At 35.9% G+C, this 24,279-nt stretch overlaps 1 protein-coding gene across 3 annotated transcripts in view; it reads right to left on the bottom strand.

The window, feature by feature from the left end:
- The window catches only part of LOC145663173 (ATP-binding cassette sub-family A member 17-like), a 379,444-nt gene that overhangs the window by 23,863 nt on the left and 331,302 nt on the right, over positions 1–24,279 (bottom strand). For all 3 annotated transcript variants that reach the window (XM_081729505.1, XM_081729507.1, XM_081729508.1), the window contains one exon: positions 5,108–5,318. In XM_081729505.1, coding sequence (XP_081585631.1) covers positions 5,108–5,318 — 211 coding nt within the window. The remainder of the gene's footprint in view (positions 1–5,107; positions 5,319–24,279) is intronic.

Here is a 24,279-nt window from a genome sequence, read left to right as displayed (position 1 = left end):
TTTCTAGACCAGGTCCATCGGTCTCTTGCTCCGTTTTAACTTTGGAACAGGCACATGCACATGAAGTGCGCGTGTACGTGTGAGAGACGGAAGAGAAGTGAAAGATGCAAATACAGGATAGGGAAACGTCAAGAAAGAAAGAGAGAGAGAGAAAGAGAGAGAGAGAGAGAGAGAGAGAGAGAGAGAGAGAGAGAGAGACGAATATAAATATGAAACATATTTATCATTACAGTGTATGATGAACATACACACTGTTTATTCAAATTCTCGCCAGTGATGCTTTGTAAGTTCTAACAGAAGATAAATCTCTGTTTGCAGCCATTATTTTATGCGAAAAAGTTATACTACCTGACGGGAAATCGAACCTAGATTTTCCGCTTGGAAATCTGGTACTTTACAACTACACCACCGATTGCTTTACCCAAAATTTGTCCAACAAGTGCTGTAATATTTTTTTTCTGAAAACGATAACACGAAAAGTGTTTACTGCAGATCGATGAAGTGTTTCGAATATCCTGGTAAATCCCTTGCCCTTTCTCAAACAACATTCGTAAATCGTCTCTATCATGATAAAGGTGTTTGCTTTCACATTATTAAGCATTGCACGTCTAATATGAGAAATGAATTCTTCACTATCACTTTGTAAAAAATGCAAGTTTGATGTAAAAGGATTTGAACCTATGCCTGAAAGCATTATTAATCGTAACTCCATTACGTTACCGCTACACTATCCTGCCACCTGAAAATAAAAACGAAATATTACTTACTTTAGCCTTGAACTTTGGAACGATCAAGCTTCTTCCTGTAAGGTTATTTGCACCTAAGTGCACAACGAAATTCATTTATTCGATGACGTAGAGAGAAATTAGTGCCCATTAGTAAAGAAAACAACATACAATTCAGAAAAATTACAGAAATAAAAACAATTAATTTCGTCCTGCAAGTTCAAAAGTACACGAATAATAATAATAATAATAATAATAATAATAATAATAATAATAATAATAATAATAATAATAATAATAATAATAATAATAATTATTATTATTATTATTATTATTATTATTCCTATCATCAATTGGCCGCTTTGCTGGGCTAAATTGAGAAAAAATAATAATATGCTCCGTAATAAAGTATCTTTTTCTATTACTAAAGCGCTCTTTGATATCAGTCATTTTCGATGAGTTTTATATTTCCTACGTTGCGGAGCACGGCATCTTTAGTGTCATTGTTCATCTCAGCCACCCGGAAAACTATCAATTCGACAATGATATTGGTTATTTTGATCATTTTATATGCCTTGCCCTCTTCCATGTTGCTGGCGCAATTTGGATTTAAACGGCATCAGATGTATCACTGTACATGTCAGCGACTCCAAAAATTATAGTTTCGATACCAATATCGGTCATTTTTCGTTCTCTTTTAAATGTTGCTCTCCTTCCTCTATCCTTTAGTTATACCTTCAAAATTATGAGGAAAACCATATCGGATTCGACCTTCATCTAGGTTGAAAATTTTAAGGAGATTGGTACACTGGTTCAAGACTTATTAAATTATATATATATATATATATATATATATATATATATATATATATATATATATATATATATATATATATATATATATATATATATCCCTTTCCCATTCCCCTTCTCTATGTTTTAGCGTCAAAGTGAAATAATAAAAACCATATCAGGCCCGAACCTCATCTATGCTAAAAATTTGATCGAGATAGGTCGCGTGGTTCAAGAATTATTAAGTTTTATTTATTTTTATACATCTTTCCCCTCTCCTCCTCTCCCTAAGTTTTACCGTCAAAGTGACATGATGAAATCTACTCCAGGCTCGAACTTCATCCATGTTGAAAATTTGATGCAGATCTGTCCGGTGGTCCAAGACTTATTAACTAATTAACATAGTCACTTTTATTTTAATTTACATTGATTTTTGTATATCTCCCTGTCCTCCCCCTTCCCTACATTTCTCCATCAAGGTGAAATGGTTAAAAGCATTCCATGCACAAACGTTGCATGTTGCATCTATGTTGCAAATTTCATTCAGATTCGTAGTTTGATTCAAAACTTATTAAGTTTTCTTTTTTTTATATTTTACCATTCTCCCCCTCCCCTAAGTAACACCATACAAACGAATAGATAAAAATACTCCCAGGTCCGAACATTATAAATGTTGAATATTTGATCGAGATCGGTCAGGTGGTTCAAGAGACTATAAGTCACATTCACATTATTATTATTATTATTATTATTATTATTATTCGTGTACTTTTGAACTTGCAGGGCGAAATTAATCCATAATATGTTTATATTTCTGTATTTTTTTCTGAATTGTATGTTGTTTCTTTTACTAGTGGGCACTAATTTCAATCTAGGTCATCGAATAAATTAATTTCGTTGTACACTTAGGTGCAAATAACCTTACAGGAAGAAGCTTGATCATTCCAATGATCAAGACTAAAGTAAGTAATATTTCGTTTTTATTTTCAGGTGGCATGATAGTGTAACGGTAACGTAATGGAGTTACGATTAATAATGCTTTCAGGCATAGGTTCAAATTCTTTTACACCAAACTTGCATTTTTTACAAAGTGATAGTGAAGAATCCATTTCTCATATTAGACGTACAATGCTTAAGAATGTGGAATCAAACACCTTTATCATGATAGAGACGGTTTACGAATGTTGTTTGAGAAAGGGCAAGGGATTTACCAGGATATTCGAAACACTTCATTGATCTGCAATAAGAACTTTTCATGTTATCGTTTTCAGAAAGAAATATTACAGGATTTGTTGGACAAATTTTGGGTAAAGCAATCGGTGGTGTAGTTTTAAAGTACCAGATTTCCAAGCGGAAAATCTAGGTTCGATTTCCTCGTCAGGTAGCTAACTTTTTCGCATAAAATAATAACTGCAAACAGAGATTTATCTTCTGTTAGAACATACAAAGCATCACTGGCGAGAATTCGAATAAACAGTGTGTGTGTTCTTCATCATACACTGTAATGAGAGTATGTTTCATATTTATATTCGTCTCTCTATCTCTTTCTTTCTTTCTTTCTTCCTTGACGTTTCCCTATCCTGTATTTGCATCTTTCACTTTTCTCCCCTCTCTTACACGTACACGCGCACTTCATGTACGTGTGCATGTTCCAAAGTTAAAACGGAGCAAGAGACCGATGGACCTGGTCTGGAAAATGTTACTGACTGCCAACTTTAGCGTCGAGTTTTTGTGCTCTGGGGTAAACATCTCCAGTCCTGGTCATCTCTGAAAGAAATACTGTTTAAACCCAAAGGAATAAGCAAAATATCTTTTTTATCATCTGGGTTACCGAGTCTCAGTAGAATTACCAGGTCACTACGGCTTTGAATCCTCGACCAAGTGGTGGTCCATAAGCTAACCAACATCATCCGACTGACACTATGATCCGTTTGAGCTCTAGCGTGTTCATTCTATCTGTGCAAATTACAACGTTATATCCGCAAGAGATGAAAGTGATGCTGGATGTTCGATACAGATAAATCTTCGGAAAAGACTAGAAAATGGCAACTTCTTTGGTTATTTGAAAACAAAATTTTATATATACTAGTTCGATACAAATTTGTTTCCATCCTATAATTCAATGTGATTTATTCACGTTGAAATTTGAGAAATGCAAGTTTTGCTACATCTATAAGGAACATCCAATTTTCTATTTGAACATTTGTAACTTTTCATGATACGGTTTGGACTTTTAATATAGGATATTAATGCACCAGTAAAATAACACTCATTCAATTATATCTTTTTTTCTTTCTTCCTTTTTCTTTTTGATTTTTTTTGTTCACTTTGCGTTAGTTGTCTGGAATGGAAGATATGATCTACGCTACTTACTGGGTTTATTAGAATGTGGTTTGCATCAGTACATCCAATGAACACTACCGAATTTACAACCGAACCACGCGGAAACAAAGCATGTGTTAAACTGTTGACATTATCTTAGATGTGTCTGTGAGATCTACAGTTCTACTGGAAATTGAAAAAATGAAATGAAATCTTTGAGTTTTACGTCCCACGGTTATGCCAGTTAGGCTAAAGGAGACGGTGATGATGAGAGATGAGTGAAATGGTGGAATGAAGAAAGTGGGAGGAAACGGGAGAACCCCGAGAAAACCCACGAGCACGGTGTTTGTCCACCACAAAGTTCACTTGGCGGGGGCTGGGATTGAACCCGGGGCCCCAAGCACCAGAGGTGAACGCTCTACCACTGAGCCACCGCGCCCCCCTACTGGAAATTGAGTATGCAATAAATTATAAAAGTGACTTAATGAATGTTTCAAGCATCCTCTATATATTCGAATAGTCCTGAAAAAAATATAAAAACAAACGTTATTTCTATAGTACTGTTGGATTTCTGGTAACGGAACTTTATAATGTTAGGTTGTTTTCTTAGTAAGTTTAAACTTCCACATTTTATATGTTCTTCCTTTTCTTTTCCTTCTTCTCTCGCCTTCTCTCTCTTTCTGGCTCCTTTCTGAAACTGTGTGAAATAGACATCCATTGGTTTCAATTTTTCATTGCGTGTGTTTCAGTTTCTCCCTACATCAACTTATGAATCTTGTTTCGTCTCGGTTTTGTTATTTCATTTTATCGATACTAATGCATGTGTAGTTAGAATTGCGTTCATGTTGTTAGGTAATTTTAGTATGGGAGAGAAGAAAGGAGGAGAGAGAGGGGGGTCTCTTTACCAGACACGATTATGGGATAAGAATGTGTATATTGGGTGGCCTAGCTGCACGACGTTAGATGTCACAATTTTTTTGATGCGGAGTGTACCAGAAGTTCTTAAAAGGGCTATTCTATATAATATTACATGAAATCTACAGTCACGTGAAAGCAAAAAAGAAAATTACTTCGAATTTCAGGGAATACTGAGCGTTAATCTTGGTATCTAACACATTTTTCATGAAATAATGAGACTTTTTTCATTCAAGAAGCAGAAAACAATTAAATTGTAATCTAAAAATAACCTTATAATGATTATCGTAGTATTTTTTAAATGAAATTACATTAAATGTTGCTTGTTTAGAAAGGTATCTTGATCTAAATACCTGTTGCATGTAATAAGTATTGCACGCCCAACTTCTTTGAATTCCCTGACTAGTTCCCAAAAGCGAATTCTTGTTCTGATGTCCAACTGTTGTGTGGGCTCCTCAAAAATTAAAATTGGCCGATTTCCCAACATGGTGATCGCCAGCATCAGCTTCTTAATGTTTCCAGCACTGTAGGTACTCACCATTTGATTGGCATACATTACAAGATCTGAAACGACATTTAAGATAAATCATGAATTATGTTGTACATTTTAGAATAGGCATATCTTCATTGTTTAAACCGGAAATTACTAGTGTTAAATTCTTAGAAAATAACTGAAAACTGAAATTATCGTTTCGAAAGTAGTATAAAATTTCGTGGCGATTTATGTATGCCTATTGGTGTCTTTAAAATTTTGGTGGTGGTTAAAAGCCAGAAAGAAATAACTAATATCACCTCTTAAGAGGTTTAATCACCGCGAAATTAAAATACCTCTGATTCTATCAAATAGATAAAAGATAATCAAAATGTGAAACAAAAGCGCCATAAAGAATATTATTTTGCATGAGGTACCGTTATCACAAGTCACCTAGTAGCTTTCCGTTTGCAGCCATTTAGGAACGCGAAAATAAATGCCGATTTTCTAAATGGCTGGAAATCGAAAGCAGATAAGTGAGTTATGATAACAGTATCTCGTGTAAAATAATATTGTCTAGGGAGCTTTTGTTCCACTTTTCGATTATCTTTTATTTATTCTAAGATATCCAATAATTACTACAAAATTAACAGTATTTTAATTTCGCTGTAATGGGGCCTCTTAAGGAAGCTAAGGAACGGTGTTGATACTTTTGAATATACCACAGTTCTTTCGTTTCCCTCATATATGAGCTATTAAAATATACAATCTAAGTAAAGGCACGAACAAAGTAGTTTGGGATTCTATGAGACGTGGACCTACTGATTAACGTGGAATCCGAACCACATAAGCCTCCGCAATTAAAGAATAAGATAGTAAGCAAAATTACTTAAGTAACCTTAATGAATTATACAACCGATAGGTTTAGACAAAACTATTAAATAATACGTCGATCTTAACCAATAGTAAGGCAATTAATTAACTATCCTATATGCTAGTTAGGGTCGGCTCTAGGTAATTTACCGCCTCGTGCAATGGCATCATTTTGTAACGGATTTCGTTACTATCGTTATCGTTGTAACGTAATTTTGTTACAGGTTAGTTTTAAATTGATTTAATTTGTCGGCAACTTTCATGTGAGTAGGGTGTTGTTATAAAAGGTAGTAGAAATAATACCATTTTTCACCTTTTTCTCTCTCTGTGTGTGTGTGGGGGGGCACAAGCTCAATGGTAGAGTGTTCATCTCTGATGCATGGAGTCCCTGGTTCGATCCCAGCGAGCGCCAAGTCAGCTTTCTGGTGGGCAAACGCTGTGTTCGTGGGTTTTCTCATGGTTCTCCCGTGTCTTTCCACTTTCTTCATTCAACCATTCCATTCATTTCTCATGTTCACCGTATCCTTTAGCCTAGCCGGCATAACCGTGGGACGTAAAACTTAAAGATTTCATTTCTTTTCTTTTCTTTTCCTGTGCATCAGAAGGTTTTCTAAATGTAGTTAGATTATTACAAAGGTTGATCAAATCTTGACAATAAGAGTTTTACTTTATTTTCGTTTACAGTTACTATCTTTAAGGCCCAGTCAACTGCATCACTATAAATTATACACAATTAAGATTAAATCAATCAAAGGCTTAAATTTTAAAGGTGCCCCTCTAGTTTCGAACCTAGAAAATAGCAGTTAAAACATTAAAAATTGTTAGGTTAGGTTACCCGATAAGACCAGTTAAACTAGTACAGTGGCTGGAACTGGTTCTCATAGAAGCTTCAATTATCACTTTAATTCAATAATCCGTGGTTCTCAGAAAAATTTAATAGATTACACTGGTCTACAAAATAAAAAAAAAATTCTTTCACAAGAACAAGTGTCACTAAGTTTAAATGTACTTAGTTAAATTTAAATTAAATTTAAATGTTAAATTTAAAAATGAAATCAGAATTTCCCCATTAGGCACGGTTTTCTTGTGACAGTCATTTGTTTCTTTCACGTTTGCACGCGAAATTGACCATATTCTCTTGAAACATCCTTGTGTTTGTAGCGGCATAGCTCAGTTGTTTATTAACATAAGCTTATAATGTTGATGTCAGTGGAAGGACAAAGGTCATATTATATATGGAGTTTGTTGTCATCGATTCCATACAAAGGGGGAAGGTGTCATTAAATTGTGTAAAATGTGGAAATTGTACATTTCCATTGCTCCATTTGAAATTTAGATTGCAAATTCATGAATGCAGGAGAATTTTTGTTAAGTGCTTTTACAAAATTCTTCATAAGGCCCAATTTCATATGCAGCGGTGGTGAGTACACTCGTTCGGGATTTACCAATGGGGCGTGAGACACATTTTTGCTCCCAGGAGTGAGAGTGTCACGTTTAGGCCATTGCTTCTTAATGTAGTGCGACTTCCTATCTCTGCTGTCCCTTCACATAAGAAACAACAAAATTTTGTGTATCCCAGTTGCAACTCGAGAAGTAAAGCTATGGCCTTTAAATCGCCACAGATATTCCAGTTACATTTCATGTACTAGAGTTTATCTAACAACAATTTCGTATTCTGATATGTCTCTTTCATGTCTCTTTCATAAGGGCCACAGGTATTGAAGGTAATTCATTTCCAATTTGCAAAGCACCGTCTTCAAACTAATTTTCGAGGAATCTATGAACAATCGCCATTCATGTGGCTGGTGTTCATGTCCAAGACCCTCCATAACTGCACTAACATTATTACAGAACACGATACCATCCTCTGTCGAAAAATATTCTTTGAAATCATTATCACGACTTCGATACACGTATATCCTTGTTTCTTTGTGTAATAGATTCCAACCTTTGAGCCTCGAAGCTAGAAGTTCGGCTTGTTGTTTCGAAAACTGTAAATCCCGAATGAGATCATTGAGGTATGCTTGAGTTAGTAGGTGGGGTTCTGATGTAGAAGCCTCGAATGTAGGAACACTTCTATAATGAGTTTCTTCCTCAGTATGCACTGCCTCGGAGTCAGAGTCTTCACTTACGGTCACAAAGTCTGGGCACTTCGGCACAGGATACTCGTCACTACAGGCCTCATGGCAGATGGCAAATTTGGATATGTAACGGTATATTTAGTTTTATTTTTTGTAATTCCTTTTATGTTTGTTAAACAAAAGTAGCAGTCACTGGAATTGGCTTTTTGTTCCCTCTAGATTATGGGAATTGCAAAATGCATATGATGTGTGCCCTTTTTCCATCTTGTGAGAAGCCGCACACATGTCACACAACATACAGTATATTTGGAGCCCATGGTTTATCAAAATCACCCGCTCTGCAGCCAAAGTAAAGCTCGTAACACTTTTTTACAAATGGCGTAAAATTTCGCCTCTGAGATTTAAATGTTAGTTCACACAAATGTTGCAGAAATTGTCCGGATAATTCAAACACTCTTTGGCATTATGCAAGTTATTTTTAATAACACAAGAAATGAAACAAAGAACACTCCACTTACACAGAAAGAAAACCTGCGAGGCTCACTACACGATCACGAATATCTTTCTGCGAAAACAGGTCTGATTGTAATCGACATTTACAGTGTTGTCAAGTTCACAAAAACAAACACTTTTGCTTCATTATTTTCCACTTTTTTATTGCACAACAAACTTTCGGAAACTTGAATACCCTTATACCAAGTGGGTCTCATAAGCTATGTAAGTTTATAATTTATCGGCCGTCGTTGAGGTGCGGTAAGAGGTAAGGGAGGAATTGCGCAATTGAAAAAAAAAATACAATTTACACAATATTTACCTAAATTCAAGTGCCTCCCATCCCCACCTTCATGACATTGATGACACAAATCTTACACTAGATGAAAGTTTTATTCTTTCCCAGTAATCTGCTACTTAAGTTATCCTTCTAAATTAATAAATCACTGCGCTATGCCAATTCAAACATATGGATGTTTCATGAAAATGCGTTTCATTTCGTATATAAGGTGAAAAAAACAAGTTAATGTCACAACAAAACGGTACTTAATGGAAACATTTTGATTGCATTTTTGAATTTAGGAGAATAAATTTCTTCAGAATCAGCAATCACTTATTTTGTGAAAATAATCATGTTGAGCAATGTTATCTTCATTATTCTTATATAATTCTGTAATAGTTAATGCGGAAATATCATATTCAACCCACTGATACGCCATTCTAAACCACTGACTACTATGTTGCTGAATCATCGAAACCTTCCACGTCTTGCAAATAGTACCCACTTCTACATATGAATCGATTTCTGTTAAAAGGGCGTATGTGCAGTAAACACAATTTTCAGGAAATGACAAAAAAAGCTGTTTTTTCACGAGTCGGTTCAGTTGATGAAAAAAAGAAAAATATGTGTAAATGTTACTGATTGTTTATTAGCTATATTTTCTATAGAATGTAACTGTGAATTATAGTTTAATCTACAAAAAATAAATAAATAAATAAAATAAAAAAATAAAAATAAACTTTGGACACATACGCCTTTTAACAGAAAACATGGTGGATAAAATGTGAAACCAGGGTTTTTCTGAAATATATCTAAAATTTTAGATACTGTTACGTTGGTAGTATGTTAATGAAAGACAGAGATGCTAAAAATAGTAATTAGTAATAATAATAATTTGGAAGCAAACATTTTTCTCCCAAAAATTACTTAAAAAAATAATCTCTGTTAGGATAAGTTCTGAATTAACACTTGTCCTCACCGTTTGCCTTTCTCCGACTTGTAAAGTATTTTGAATCCATATCGGGAAATACTGAGGTATACCTACATGCTAAATAAAAATCCTGCAAACCTTAATATTGTGCCAGAATAAAAGGTGAAATTTTCTCACGGTATCTTTTACGAGATCTAAAACTGTGGCTACAAACTTGAGACTGATTTTAACCTAATGTAACGCCAAAGCAGGCATTATAAGTTTAGGTGGATTTGATTTATATTGTGTGACGAGAGACAATTGGGAATGCAAGGAAGTAGCATTGCATAAGAAAATATTATTTTAATGGTAGGATTTGTATTTTTAACCCAAGCGTGTTTTCTTTAAGTTTTATTCCCCAAATTCCTGAGCGTTTGTCCAGATTGTAGTACAGCTGATAGATCGACCAACAGAGCACATTAATATATTATAATATGATTTATATTTTCAACACGTTCCAAGGAATACACTTCCTTTTAACACAAATCATTACATCTACCTCTAAAATACTCAATTTTCACAAAAATTTAAAATCTTAAAAAATATTACATACGCCCTTTTAATATAAATCGATTCATATCTTTTCTCGTATTAAACTTAACTTTACCCCCAAACTTACACAAGTAAACATCACATAAGAATTACAAATAATCATTTCTTAACTCATTTCTCCTGTAAATTTTCCTAATGTTCACAAAAAAGGAGGGGCACTCTAAACTTAACACCAATTAAACTGTTCACGGTGGCAACGGTTATGTTGAACATACTATTATTGTCCAAATGTCCATATAACATTTATTGAAACTTGCAAAGTTTGTTATAAGTTCAATTACTACAATGTAGAAATATAAACACTACACAGCAACCATTGTCACAAGTAAGGGAATGTAATAATTATCTGAGACACGTACTTACTGTATCGATAAGTAGTGCAAATAGTATAGTCTGTTATGAAGCTTGTAAATTTTAGATTGTTTCCATTTTCTTGCAACTGGAGTAAAGTGTGGATTCTTCTGAAATTCTACTTCGCGTTTCTCTTGAGTGTTAAATTTATAAACTGCTTCTCTTTATAATCATAATAATCGTAGTGACGACCTTCCCACCCAACCAGGTACATATTAGGCACGTACCATTTAACTTCCATACCAATCATTACGTACCTGGTACTCGAGGAATGTACATTCATGTTCCCAGCATGTGTCGCTAGGTAAGTAATCTTTGGGGAATTTTTGACACTTGAAAAGTATTTTACATGTTTTACTGGAATGTGAGGAACGTGAATAGCACATGCCTCATGTACCATGGCACGATCACTCGTACGTTGCTTCGCATTGCGACACTCATTCGTCTACGCCCGCGCAGATACAGTAAAGGAGAAAGGCGGGTTTGAAAGAAGGCGGTAGTCCATCGTGAGGTGTGTAGTGATAGTGTTGAATTAATATAAAGTAAGTTAGGAACATCGTCTATAAAATTTCCGTTTGTTTGAGGTAAGTTACATATGAAAGTCCAACGATTATCATTTTATATATTTGGTAATGTGTGTATGTGACGTATTTTCAATTTCATAATGTTCTCCATACCACTTTTACGTTCATACTTTGCATATTACTGTATACGATGTTAACTAGAAAATATCAAATTATGTATAATTGTTATTTATTATAATTAGCTTGCGGTTTAGCTTCGCTCTAAGCTTTGTAACACCTGCTAGAGTCGCTAATATAATGACACATGCCTAGCATAATCCTGGCACATGCCAGTAAATATGTCAAGTACATATCCAGTACGCAAAATGCACATAGCAGGTACATTCCTTGATATGTTTCAGTCACGTACTTTAGGGCGGAAGTGACCTTATTTCCTTCGTGTGAATTTCACATGGTTCCTCTATTCAAGTACCTAACATGTAAATTCCAATGTACTTCAAGAAACATTCTTTACACATGCCTAGCATGTACTTTTATTGGGTGTGTTATTCGCGAATCACCTTGTAGTTGTTAATTGTTTTAATAGTAGAATAAACTAATTGAATTAATTATAAATATATAAAAATAGTAGTTATATATGTATATAGATTGTCATTTGTTATTGAAATATTATAGTGCAATTTACTATCTTAAAAGTTTTCACCACATATAATTTCTTATATAATACTAACTGTCTACAAGAACATCTAAAGATCTACAAACATGTTGTAAGTTAATCTAAAGCAGCCACACAACACATTCACACTTAGTCACATTCGCCCGCCATCTTGTTATGCGAATCCAATACGGGTTTTAAACGTAGACAATTGTTATACACCGTAGACATAGTTTATGTGGATATAAACATTTTCTGCTAAATAACATAATTATACAGGGTTTTCATAAAGTCTGGACGGATTTAATTTGCTTATAATTTTCATAAAAATGCTCATAATGAAATCAAATAAAGTGCAAACGCTAGCGGAAGGATTAAATTTTTAGTTGGCAACACTGTTAGATAAGCGGCAACTCTAAACACGTTGAGAGAGGGAGAGGGAGGGCAAGGGTCAGTTTCTTACCAAATTCCATCCATTGTTGTTCTCAGATGAGGCAACCTTCCATGTCTCCGGAAAGGTAACCGACACAACTGTCGCGTTTGGGGCACGGAAAACCCAAAGGAATTTGAGACACATGAGAGAGATAGCCCTAAAGTGAACGTTTGGTGCGCTGTGTCCTATGATCATCTGATTGGACCGTTCTTTTTTGAAGAGGAGACCGTGAATGGAGATTCGTACCTGGATATGTTGCAGAAATACCTCATTCCGGAACTGAAGGTACGTGGAATCCAGAACGACATCGTGTTCCAACAGGACGGGGCACCCCCTCACTATGCAATCAAGGTGAGACAGTTCCTTGACGAGAAATTCCCTAACCGGTGGATTGGCCGCCAAGATCACCCGACCTTACCCCCTGCGACTTCTGGCTTTGGGTTCATGTGAAAACGGAAGTTTATGCAAAGAAACCAAGTGGTTTGGAGAACTTAAAGGACAAAATCAGGGCGTCTGTGGCTGGCATTTCGGATCAAACACGGCGGAACGCTGTGAGTGGATTCCAGCGCCGCCTACGCGAATGTGTGGACGTAAATGACGCCCAGTTGGAGGTGTGGCGGTGAATGAACTGAGCTGGTGCAGATTACAGGTAAAAATTTAATCCTTCCGCTACCATTTGCACTTTATTTGATTTCAATATGAGCATTTTTACGTAAATTATAAACGAATTAAATCCGTCCATACTTTATGAAAACCCTGTATGGATTGTAATGTAAAGCGGATTCAGAAATGAAAACTTTGCACTAGATTTACAAATTCAGAATCCAAGAAAATTCCGTTATGGATCCTTCATACGCGAAACATCTTGTGTAGTGAAACAAGAATCTTAATATGTTATTCCTAATGACGCTGCCATTAGCATCTACATATTATATCGCAAGGTAACATTTGTATCAATTTTTGCTGAAAGCGTTTTGTAAACAGATAGTAGTATGGGGGGTGAGGTTAGATTTACATTGAAGTAGCACACCCGAGTTTAGCGTAATGTTACATGGTCTGAATTGTAAACGCAGTTCCCTAACAGCATAAGATCTGCTGGGCATGTGCCATTTAGGTGTCCCAGCTACTTTTTAGGTACCCGACATTTGGCACATGGTATTCATGTACTAAGTATGTACTTCAGCTACATAAAGTTTTACGTATTTGTTACACCTAATTGATATTTGCGACTATGTACCACAAATGTAGCATTTATATACCTAACTCAGTTTCGCACCGCTACAGTCATTTGTCTCTATGTCGTCACTTGGGTCATATATCTTTCATGTTCTACGTACGTCCTTTAGGTGCATACTTTTTCAGATACTTGTGACACATAATTGATATCTGCAGCGACGTACCAATGACAGCTGTTTGCATTTGCTCATGCTCAGTAACATGTAGCGGTTTCTCGAGATTTCTGCTCCACTTTCTGTTCCTGTTTCAAATGGCAAGCGATAATACGTATCTGCGTGTTATTGTGAAGTAAAAACAAAAAGTCTATTACTATAAAGTGGTTGACATCTAGAGTTCTTGCCTAAGACAAGATTGCTAGTGTAGGCTAAATTTTATTTGGGGCCGTTGAAGATATTGGGTGGACTTTGCGCCGTTGTTTCTCTCTTATTCGTGGTTTTTAAGGGGTTCTCGTGTTTCCTTCCACTTTCCTCATTCCACCATTTCATTCCATTTCTGATCATCACCGCCTCTTTAGCCTAGCCGGCATAAAACTTAACGTAAAATTTAAAGATATTTCATTATCTCTCTTTCTCTCTCCCTATATATATCTGCACCCGAATTAATACAGCCTATATTCTTAACCGTTTCCTGATTAGATAGTGCTTCCGTCTTCGGACTGTTTTCTCCTGTAATTGACATTCAACCGTAATGAAAACGCACATCATTCAGCTCGGGATAATCAGATACAACACCTGACGCGTGAGAAAGCATGTGCACTTGTTACAATTTATCACCTCCCATTCCCTAGAAAGAACATATTTTAGTCACGATTTCAAGTATGTAAGCACGTTATAATTTTAGTACCTTTAATGAAAATATAGAATTCTTTGCATAGTAATAATGATCAATTAATGAGACGAGTTCTAGCGTCGATAGGAACGTATAACGTTACCGCATGTTTGATAGGGATCAATAAGGTTATCGTATATTTCATAGGAATTAAGTTTGACTGATTAATTGATTTGTGCGTAATGGAGATATCAGCATTCTAAGAAATGTGTCCAGGAATTAATTTTGAACTACAAATAAACAGGGTTTGTTCGGAAAGTAATGAGACTGGGCCCAGAAAATAAAGTTTATTGATCCCATTGGTACAGTCAGCAACAAAACTTTTCGATTGGTAGAATGTATTTTAGAAATAACTTTGATATAGCTGGAACGTACAGAAAATTATATTCTTTTTAATGTACAGTGAAACCTGTCAACTTGGCCACCTCTCTAAGTTGGCCACCTGCTTATCTTGGCCTGGTTCGTCTTGAACCTGCATTTTCCCATAAGACATTCGTTACTTATTACTCTGTAAGTTGGCCACCTGTCTATCTTGGAAGTTGGCCGCATTGAAGCAATGTTTATCCTATGTTGATAATGATAAATTTACCTGCGTATCTTGGCCACACGAATACGTTTTGTTATTTTTCTTAACTCTTTCGTATGAGAGCTAAATGTCTGTATTTGTTACTGGAGACAGAGAAGCAGAGATTTTCACTATTTGTTCTTGGAGGTCAATGGCTAGAACACTACCTTGACAAAGGGGTGGTGAAGGAAGGTGCGAAAAAGAAAAAGTGTAATGTACCATTACAGTTGAAAGTAATGGCAACATTTTTCTACGCACACTGTACCTAGTAAAAAATTTTTTTATTCGATTTCGGTTTAATTACACAATTTATTTACATCCTTACTTCAAATTAAATGTAATGAATCGAAAGGTTTCGTTAGTAATCATATTTTAACTGAATAATATATTTATTTATATTTTGATTAAGTGTAAATCCAATTTTCGCATATACAAGTTGAATAGTAACAAGGTTTATCAGACTGACGTCATACCAAAAAATAGTTCCACCAATATATGTACTTACATAGTTTAAAGGGTTACGTACCTGCTCTATTTGTTGTATTTCCACCTCTTATGTCAACTTATTAAATAACACCAACTATTTCTTTATACGCGGATTTTAGTAAATTGAGAATTATTATTGATTATCGGGTCTACATATAAAGTCCAATGTTGCAACCTTATGAGAAAAAAAAAGAATTTTGTTAGTCAGGGTTTTTGTTTATTTTGAGCCAAACAAGCGTGAATACTTGTCGAATATAAAAAGGTTATGTAGAATTTAAACGTCGACGAAATACTGAGATTGATATTAAAGTGAAATTGATTATATTGAGGAATATGAATAAATATATATATATATATATACGAGTATGTATGTAAAGGGCTCGGTATTTACCCTGGTTGTTTTAGGTTGCCATAGATTTTTGACACCCGACATTGACCAATTATTTGTGATATAAAGTATTACCGCGTAAATTGTAATAAATGACACCTTATTGAGTTGTTATTAATGTTTGTGACTATTAAAGTTGTTTACTATGTTAAATACTGCATGTAAGTAGAATAAGTAGCAGGTCGTAAGAAAAGTAAAATTAACCCTAATCCTTATCCAAATTTATTTTACGAGATCATAGTGAAATCAGTAAACTACGAAGCAGTGCGCCCCACCAACGAATCCTTCTATCAGTAATCTATGAAACAAATCCTCCCCTACGACTGGAAACATAACTATTTGGCTTTCGTCAGTTCAGTGACTAAAACCTTTGACTCCACGATCTATATTAAAAAAAAAATAGTGATCTTAAATTCAATGAACTGAAATTTAGTCAATAATTTAGTAATGTGAATACAGGACCTAGATAGGTCCAGAGACCTAGCTCTATTGAGACATATAGTGTTATGGAAATATGGTCCCAATGTCTGGGATTGGATTCGATAATTTTTTTTATCTTAATAAATTTTGGAATTTTTCTACCAAGTGCGTCAAGTGACGAAATGAAAATATATATAATATGAAGAAACTATTTTTTCTTTCGTCTATAGCTAAGACAAACGATTAAATACTCTCACGGACACAAATCACAGTGCATAAAGAGAGTTAAAAAAGGAGTTAGTATCGACGTGAGAACAAAGACTCATAAAATTGTCGAAATTTCTCCTCTTGGACAGAGACTCAATAAAATGCTACCAAAGTTTTTTTTAAAGATTAATTAATCAATTATATTTTTTTCTTTTCTTTTTCACCATGATATGTCTTCATTCTACTGAACCTGAAATATGTTTAATGTTTAACTTTGATTTTTTCTCTTTATTTTTTGTCTTTCGTCTTTTGTCGAATATTTTTTTTATGTAATCCAACTTTTAATATCTCTAGAAAGAGAAATGTGTTATTTGATATTGTTGAAAGTAGCAAATTTCTGTGCATGCCTATGTATTATTATTAATATATTTTTTTCATGTATCAAATTTTCCTGTTATGTCAAACTAAGTTTTCTTTTATTGAAATGTAATAAATGTCTATAGAAATGTAGTTAGGTTAGTTTAATTCAACTGAATGTAACCTGAAGTATACACTGTCCTGTATGAATGTGTGTGTGAGTGAAATGTAGGTTTAGTATTAAGTGCACCAATTATTTTGACATATATGTGTGACTTATTATAATTAATGGTAGTTGGCAATTAAAGTCATTGAATGTCAATACTAACTTAATTTAAGTTGGCTCTATGAAGAAGTAAAAAGGACTGAAGTAACCTGAACGAACGATCATCATGGGAGAACTTGGAGAGTCAGGATCTTCGACAAATGTGTGTTGCTCTGATTTTTTTTTTTTTTTTTGTGTGTGGTCGATTCTAACATGCCATCAACTTCGTCGTTTATTTTTCAAATATTGGATATTAGTCTAGAACTTCTGGAAATATGGAATAAACGGTTAAATTAAACTTTCTCATCTATCTCAGAGCTAGATTGGGATAATTCGGTAGTTGGGGTTAAATGGATCTAGGTCTGGGATGTATGGGTTAACATGTGTCTACCTTTGATCACCTTAACACCAAACATTCACCCAATAGCTATTGGAAATGATCCCAATTCGATAATTATTCACTTTCCTTTACAATATTTCTAAAAAATATCCAGTAACAGTTTTTTTCTTACTTTCTCTATTTTTCTTCTCTTCTTATCCCAACTTTCTCTTCTCTTCTTTACTTCTTCTTCTATTTTAATAAAACAGAAAAGGGGGTCGTGACTGGGAATTCCATATATAATAATCACGGTCATGTATTTATTTATTTTCATTTTATTTTCTTCAGAAGTCCGATAAAAAGTTTTCTCATTTCGATTAAATCTAGTACGTTCGAAATTAAGAAATGGATAATATATTCCAATATAATTAGACATAAGCCTATAGCTTCATGAATATCCCCCCCACCAGGAGCGAAGGGTTCCCACTCACGATTTATTCCATGCATTACATTTGTTGCAGAGCGAGCTTAGTATTCTTTCTTTCTTCTTTTTTTCCTTTTCCCCTTTATCTGTTTTAGAAGTGGCGAACCGCGACAAGGACGGTTGTCATGGCAACTTTTGTTTCCATGGCAACGGATCTCAGTTTAAATGGCGACCGGTAGATCTAAATTTTTTTTAAGAATGTCAAAGAGTGAGGTTGAAGGCATGTTGAATTGATTACAGCATTGAAATTAATAAGAGAAATTTTATAGTCAAGTGAAACAACTAGAGTCGTTGGCTACTTTGTCATTTTTGTTTCCTTTTCTAAGGGGGAAAAAGAGAAGGAGTGTCAAATTTTTTTCTAAATTAGAACTAAACGCTAGAAGGGTTTCAAGGAAGGAAAGAGAATGGGAGTCCTTTAGTTCATGAATAATACTTGTCTCTAATATTGAATAAGTATTTCATAGTACATGTGTATTGTATATGTGTATTTGCAATATATATATCTTGTCTGTGTATAGTGTGTCAAAGCTATGGCAACAAATAAAAAAGTTGTTGTGTCACAGGACGAATGTGAAGTCACGTGCACTCAATGCACGTTAGATGAAAAAGAGAAAAGATCTCGCGCCCCGCGGAGATTAATAAGATGCACCGGTTGTGGACTAAAATGGATCCACTTTGCTTGTACCAATTTGAATGATACTGCTGAAAATGCAGAAAAAGTTCAAACCGGCGAAATAGCAAAATACTGTGATGATTGTGAAAAGGACCGAGGCCAAATATCTCCAGCGGAGATATCTGACCTCGATGATGAGGAAAACAATGGAAATCACAGTGATTCTCAGGATCAGACGGCAAACCGGAAGGAAGGAATGTCATCTGGAGGGTCTGATATGTCTGCATTAATTCGCCAGATGATGGAAATGATGAATGAAAAATTTTCTAATATGAATGAAAAATTTTCTAACATGGAAGTGAAAATAGATCAGAACGGTGCAGACCTGAGGCGTGAGATAAATGAGAAGTTAGATCAGAATAGTGAAAACTTAAGACGTGAGATAAATGAGAAGTTAGATCAGAATAGTGAAAACTTAAGACGTGAGATAAATGAGAAGTTAGATCAGAATAGTGAAAACTTAAGACGTGAGATAAATGAGAAGTTAGATCAGAATAGTGAAAACTTAAGACGTGAGATAAATGAGAAGTTAGAATAGTGAAAACTTAAGACGTGAGATAAATGAGAAGTTAGATCAGAATAGTGAAAACTTAAGACGTGAGATAAATGAGAAGTTAGATCAGAATAGTGAAAACTTAAGACGTGAGATAAATGAAAAGTTTGATACCTCGAAACGAGAGACCGATGCTCGATCCGAGGTACTAAACAATAAGTTTGATCAGATCTGTTTAGACTTTGCTTCTTCAATTAGCAAATTGGAAGAGCAAACGTCTACTGAACTAGACCGGGTTAGATACCAGGCCCAACATTCTACCGAGCAGCTCAGAGACGAAACAAATGAAAAATTAAATGAAATAGATGTAAGGTTCGAGAGCACGAACACAAGATTCTGTAACATCGAATAAAAGGTTGAACAGCAGCAGGCTGAAATAAGTAAATTAAATGTTGTAATATCTAATCTATCAATAGATTTTTTTTTGTGTGTGTGGTCGATTCTAACATGCCATCAACTTCGTCGTTTATTTTTCAAATATTGGATATTAGTCTAGAACTTCTGGAAATATGGAATAAACGGTTAAATTAAACTTTCTCATCTATCTCAGAGCTAGATTGGGATAATTCGGTAGTTGGGGTTAAATGGATCTAGGTCTGGGATGTATGGGTTAACATGTGTCTACCTTTGATCACCTTAACACCAAACATTCACCCAATAGCTATTGGAAATGATCCCAATTCGATAATTATTCACTTTCCTTTACAATATTTCTAAAAAATATCCAGTAACAGTTTTTTTCTTACTTTCTCTATTTTTCTTCTCTTCTTATCCCAACTTTCTCTTCTCTTCTTTACTTCTTCTTCTATTTTAATAAAACAGAAAAGGGGGTCGTGACTGGGAATTCCATATATAATAAACACGGTCATGTATTTATTTATTTTCATTTTATTTTCTTCAGAAGTCCGATAAAAAGTTTTCTCATTTCGATTGAATCTAGTATGTTCGAAATTAAGAAATGGAAAATATATTCCAATATAATTAGACATAAGCCTATAGCTTCATGAATATCCCCCCCCCACCAGGGGCGAAGGGTTCCCACTCACGATTTATTCCATGCATCTCATTTGTTACAGAGCTTTCTTTCTTTTTCCTTCCCCCCCCCCTTTTTCTGTTTTAAAAGCACGTACAGGAATTCAGGAAATGGATGCACTCATTTGTTTACCCTGTCTGTTTTGGTGAAACCATTAGCTATATCGGCTCCTTTCATCAGTGGGAAGCTTTAGTAATTCCGGAAAATTCTCAAGGTTAAAGCTAACCATCTCAATTGTCATTTATTGGCACCTGACTGCTTGTCGAAAGGTAGCGGAGGTTTTCAAATATGAATTCCCTTTCGCTCCAAGGGAAACACTTGTAGCTCATTAACAAGAGGTAGTTACTACAAAATTAGAATGTGCATATGTGCAAAAAAGAATAAAAGACATACGCCTAGAATGAACCACCATGAATAAATTTGTTATTAATAACTGATTTGCTACTTTTCGAAAGGCATCTTCAGAAAATATTTGTCACTGCCGAAAAAAATCATATAAACTGGATATAAATTATTGAATTTATAATTTTGCTTTTCTTGTTTTCAATCTGAATAAGTCAGTGTGCTACAATACTATTTTCAATAAACTGCGTACATATCTTTCGATTTTATGGTTGTTTGTGTGCCCATCCGAATAATTTAGTGTACCGGACTAGTTTCCAGGAAGAAAAAAGTACATATATTAAATATACTGTAGTATTTTTTTCTAGTACTGTGTATTGGTATGATTACCCTATACACATTATTTAAAAGTAGTTGACGCGGTATTGCTTATTAAAATTTTACAATCAAGTAATACTAGAAATCCCATTCCAAAAATACACCAATCACACTTATTTTCTGTAAGTTGGCCACCTGTCTAAGTTGGCCACTTTTCAATGGAACCGATGGTGGCCAACATAGACAGGTTTCACTGTACTTAAAACTGTACTGAAATTTCCCTTCCATTCTGATGTTATTTACAAAACTAATTCCATTAAACGGAAACAACTTTTGTCGCTGACTGTACGACTTGTTAAACTTTTTGAAAGTACTATCCTTGGCTATCGACAGATCACTGTCAGTGCGATTTCCACGCAGCGTACGCCTCTTGGAAGACAGTTTCCGATAACCCGTTCTTTTCGTTTGGATTGCCGAAGCATCGTCCAAACGGCGATTTTTCAAGTTTCTTTTGAGCTTGGAGTATGGAAAAATACCCGTTGGGGGTCGTGTCGGGGCTATACGGTGATTGTACCAATAGGCCAACGCCAATTCTAGACACTAATGATGTTACAATGAACAACATTACTCAGCGCTTTATTGTCAAGAGTCTTCATCCCGGTGAAATTAAAATACCGCTAATTTTACAGTAATTATGTGATATCTTCAAATAGATAAAATATAATTGAAATATGGAAGAAGAGCGCCCTAGACAATATTATTTTGCGTGAGGTACCGTTATCACAAGTGACCTAGTGGCTTTCCGTTTTCAGCTGTTTAGAAACGCGAAAATAAATGCCAATTTTCAAAATGGCTCGAAATCGAAAGCAGATAAGTGAATCGTGATAACGGTTTCTCATGTAAAATAATATTGTCTAGGGAGCTCTTGTTCTACATTTCGATTATCTTTTATCTATTTGAAGATATCACATAATTACTGTAAAATTAGCGGTATGTTAATTTCGCCGGGATGAAGACTCTTAAGCAGCTTCCAGCATTTGGCAATCTCTGGCTGGAACCAATCGACTCTGTCTCGCAGGCGTTTAATGACTTTCACGTAGTAAGCTGCGTTGAGAGTCTTCCCTCGAGGCTGAAATTCTTTGTGCGCCACCCCTTTCTTATCAAAAAAGACAATGTGCATTGTCTTGACCTTGGGCTTGGACATCTTTGCCTTTTTGTGGCGCAGGACCTTCTGGGTGTGCCACTTCGAACTTTGGCGCTTGGTTTCAGGGTCATATTGGAATAGTCATGCTTCGTCACCTGTTGTTATTTTATCTTAAACGTGTGATTCACTCTCCACTTGTTCAACACTTCACGGGAAAAGTCGTTTTAATTTTTGTCCATTATCCAGCACTTTTGGCACCAACTTCATTTTGGTCCACAAGACTCGTCGAAGGGCGTCCAGAGTGTTCGTTTTCCACGTTTTCCCCATCCATTCTTAACATCTTCATGGCAATGGAAAACCTGGCTCTTGACAGGGTCTGGGAGCTCCTTCGTGGCTAAGCGGTTAGCGTATGCGCCTTTGGCGTGGGAGACCCGGGTTCGATTCCCGGCGGGAGCTCATGTGGTTTGGATTCCACGTTAATCAGTAGGTCCACGTCTGCTCAACTTGACAGGGTCAGTTCTTGTTAGGCCTCCTTAATCATGGTGAACGTCTCCGAAGCGGGTTTTCCAAGTTTGAAGCATACTTTAATTAATAGCGTACTACCGTATTTTAAGCTTCCAGAAACCACGACGTCATTTTTAAACGCAGTTCTCACGATAACCGATCCTTCGTCCACCGGAGTTCGCCAAATTGATCCGGATAGCGTTGGTCAGCTAAGAACTCCCACTACCAATCCTGCTCGTGGCGAAAGCGCAATTAACGACTGCAGCGCTATGCACTGTCCAATCTAATTAGTTTCCGGACAAAGTCCGTATAAGATTTTATTTTTGTCGTTCGCCAATAACAGACCTTTTAAAACTTGAGTGAAGAATGAAGTTAGCGTCCACAATACAATTGTAAATGCACCTACTCAAATGTACAAGTGGCATGTTTTGTGTTGCAAAATATTAGCCCTGTGCACGCGACCATAAACAAATGAAGCACAAATATGATTTATAAAGGTAATCAAGAAAGTTTTGTCGCTTTTTCAACCACTACCTTCGAATATCGATATGTCATCTAAGACGTACCTGGAACACCAAAACTAGTCCCCATTCAGCATGGACGACCTTCTGCCATCGTGTTGGAAAATCCATGAATTCTATCGCAGTAGAACTTGGTAGCGAAGGAGGTATCAAGTGCAATTTGCACCTCTACTAGAGATTTGAACTAGTGTCCTCTAAGGAGATTGTCCAAGGAATGGAACAGATGATAATCAGACTGTACAATGTCCAGGGAGTACGGCGGATGCAATAGTATTTCCCATCCAATGTGTAGAATGGTGTCCCGGGTCATCCTAGCCACGTGGAGCTTAGCGTTATCCTGTAACAGGACACCTTTGCGATTCTGAAATCCTGGCTTTAGAGTTTTGAGTTTTTCTTGAACACGGCTTAACTGCTGACAATATACAGTTGCATTGATAGTCTGATCAGTTGGTAGCAGTTTCGGATGCACGATACCGCGAGCAGTCCACCAAACACACAGGAAAACTTTCTTCTGGTGCAATGGTGGTTTCAGCTGTTTTGGAACCGGTTTATGGGATGCTAAGCAATGATGACGGCGCCGTGGAGCTTCGTACAGGACGCACTTCTCATCACATGTCAACACCTTATCCAGAAATGGCTCCTTCCTCAGACGAGATAGCAAAGAAGCACAAGTGTCTGCTCGCGTTGCCTTCTGGCCCGGAGTCAAATCATACGGGAGACATCGACTCAACTTGTAGTGTTTCCCAAGTAGGGGGAGGTGCTGCCGAGTGGTTTATCCACTCACAGTGAATTGTAGTTCCAGTTCCTCACATGTCTCTCCACTGTTCGCTTCAATTGCTGCCTGAAGATCTTGATTTTGTACATGGGTTGGTCTTCCAGCACGTGGTGCGTCTTCGAATGATTCGTCACCATCCTTAAAGTTATTAAACCATCGCCTCACTGTCCGCGTAGTCACGACATCCTCACCGAAGACCTGGCATATCTTCCGCCCCTTGCAGCGGCGTTAGACCCCATTTTAACTCGTTTAGTATTCACGCCATTATGATGCTCTGTGGAGGCCCCATGTTCACTCTGTCCTTACCCAAGTTCACGGTATACTGAGCTACCACAACCAGGTAGTATGTGGGATATACTCATACCAACAACTGACCTTCGTCTTATCTCCATTCGCATTCAACTCACTCTGTGAGGGTCAATTG

This window comes from Thermobia domestica, chromosome 10 (genome assembly GCF_964235325.1).
Source record: "Thermobia domestica chromosome 10, izTheDome1.hap1.1, whole genome shotgun sequence".
In the NCBI taxonomy this organism is placed as follows: Eukaryota; Metazoa; Arthropoda; class Insecta; order Zygentoma; family Lepismatidae; genus Thermobia; species Thermobia domestica.
Note: the sequence above shows the minus strand (reverse complement) of the source record. Positions and strands in the feature narration are given on the sequence as shown.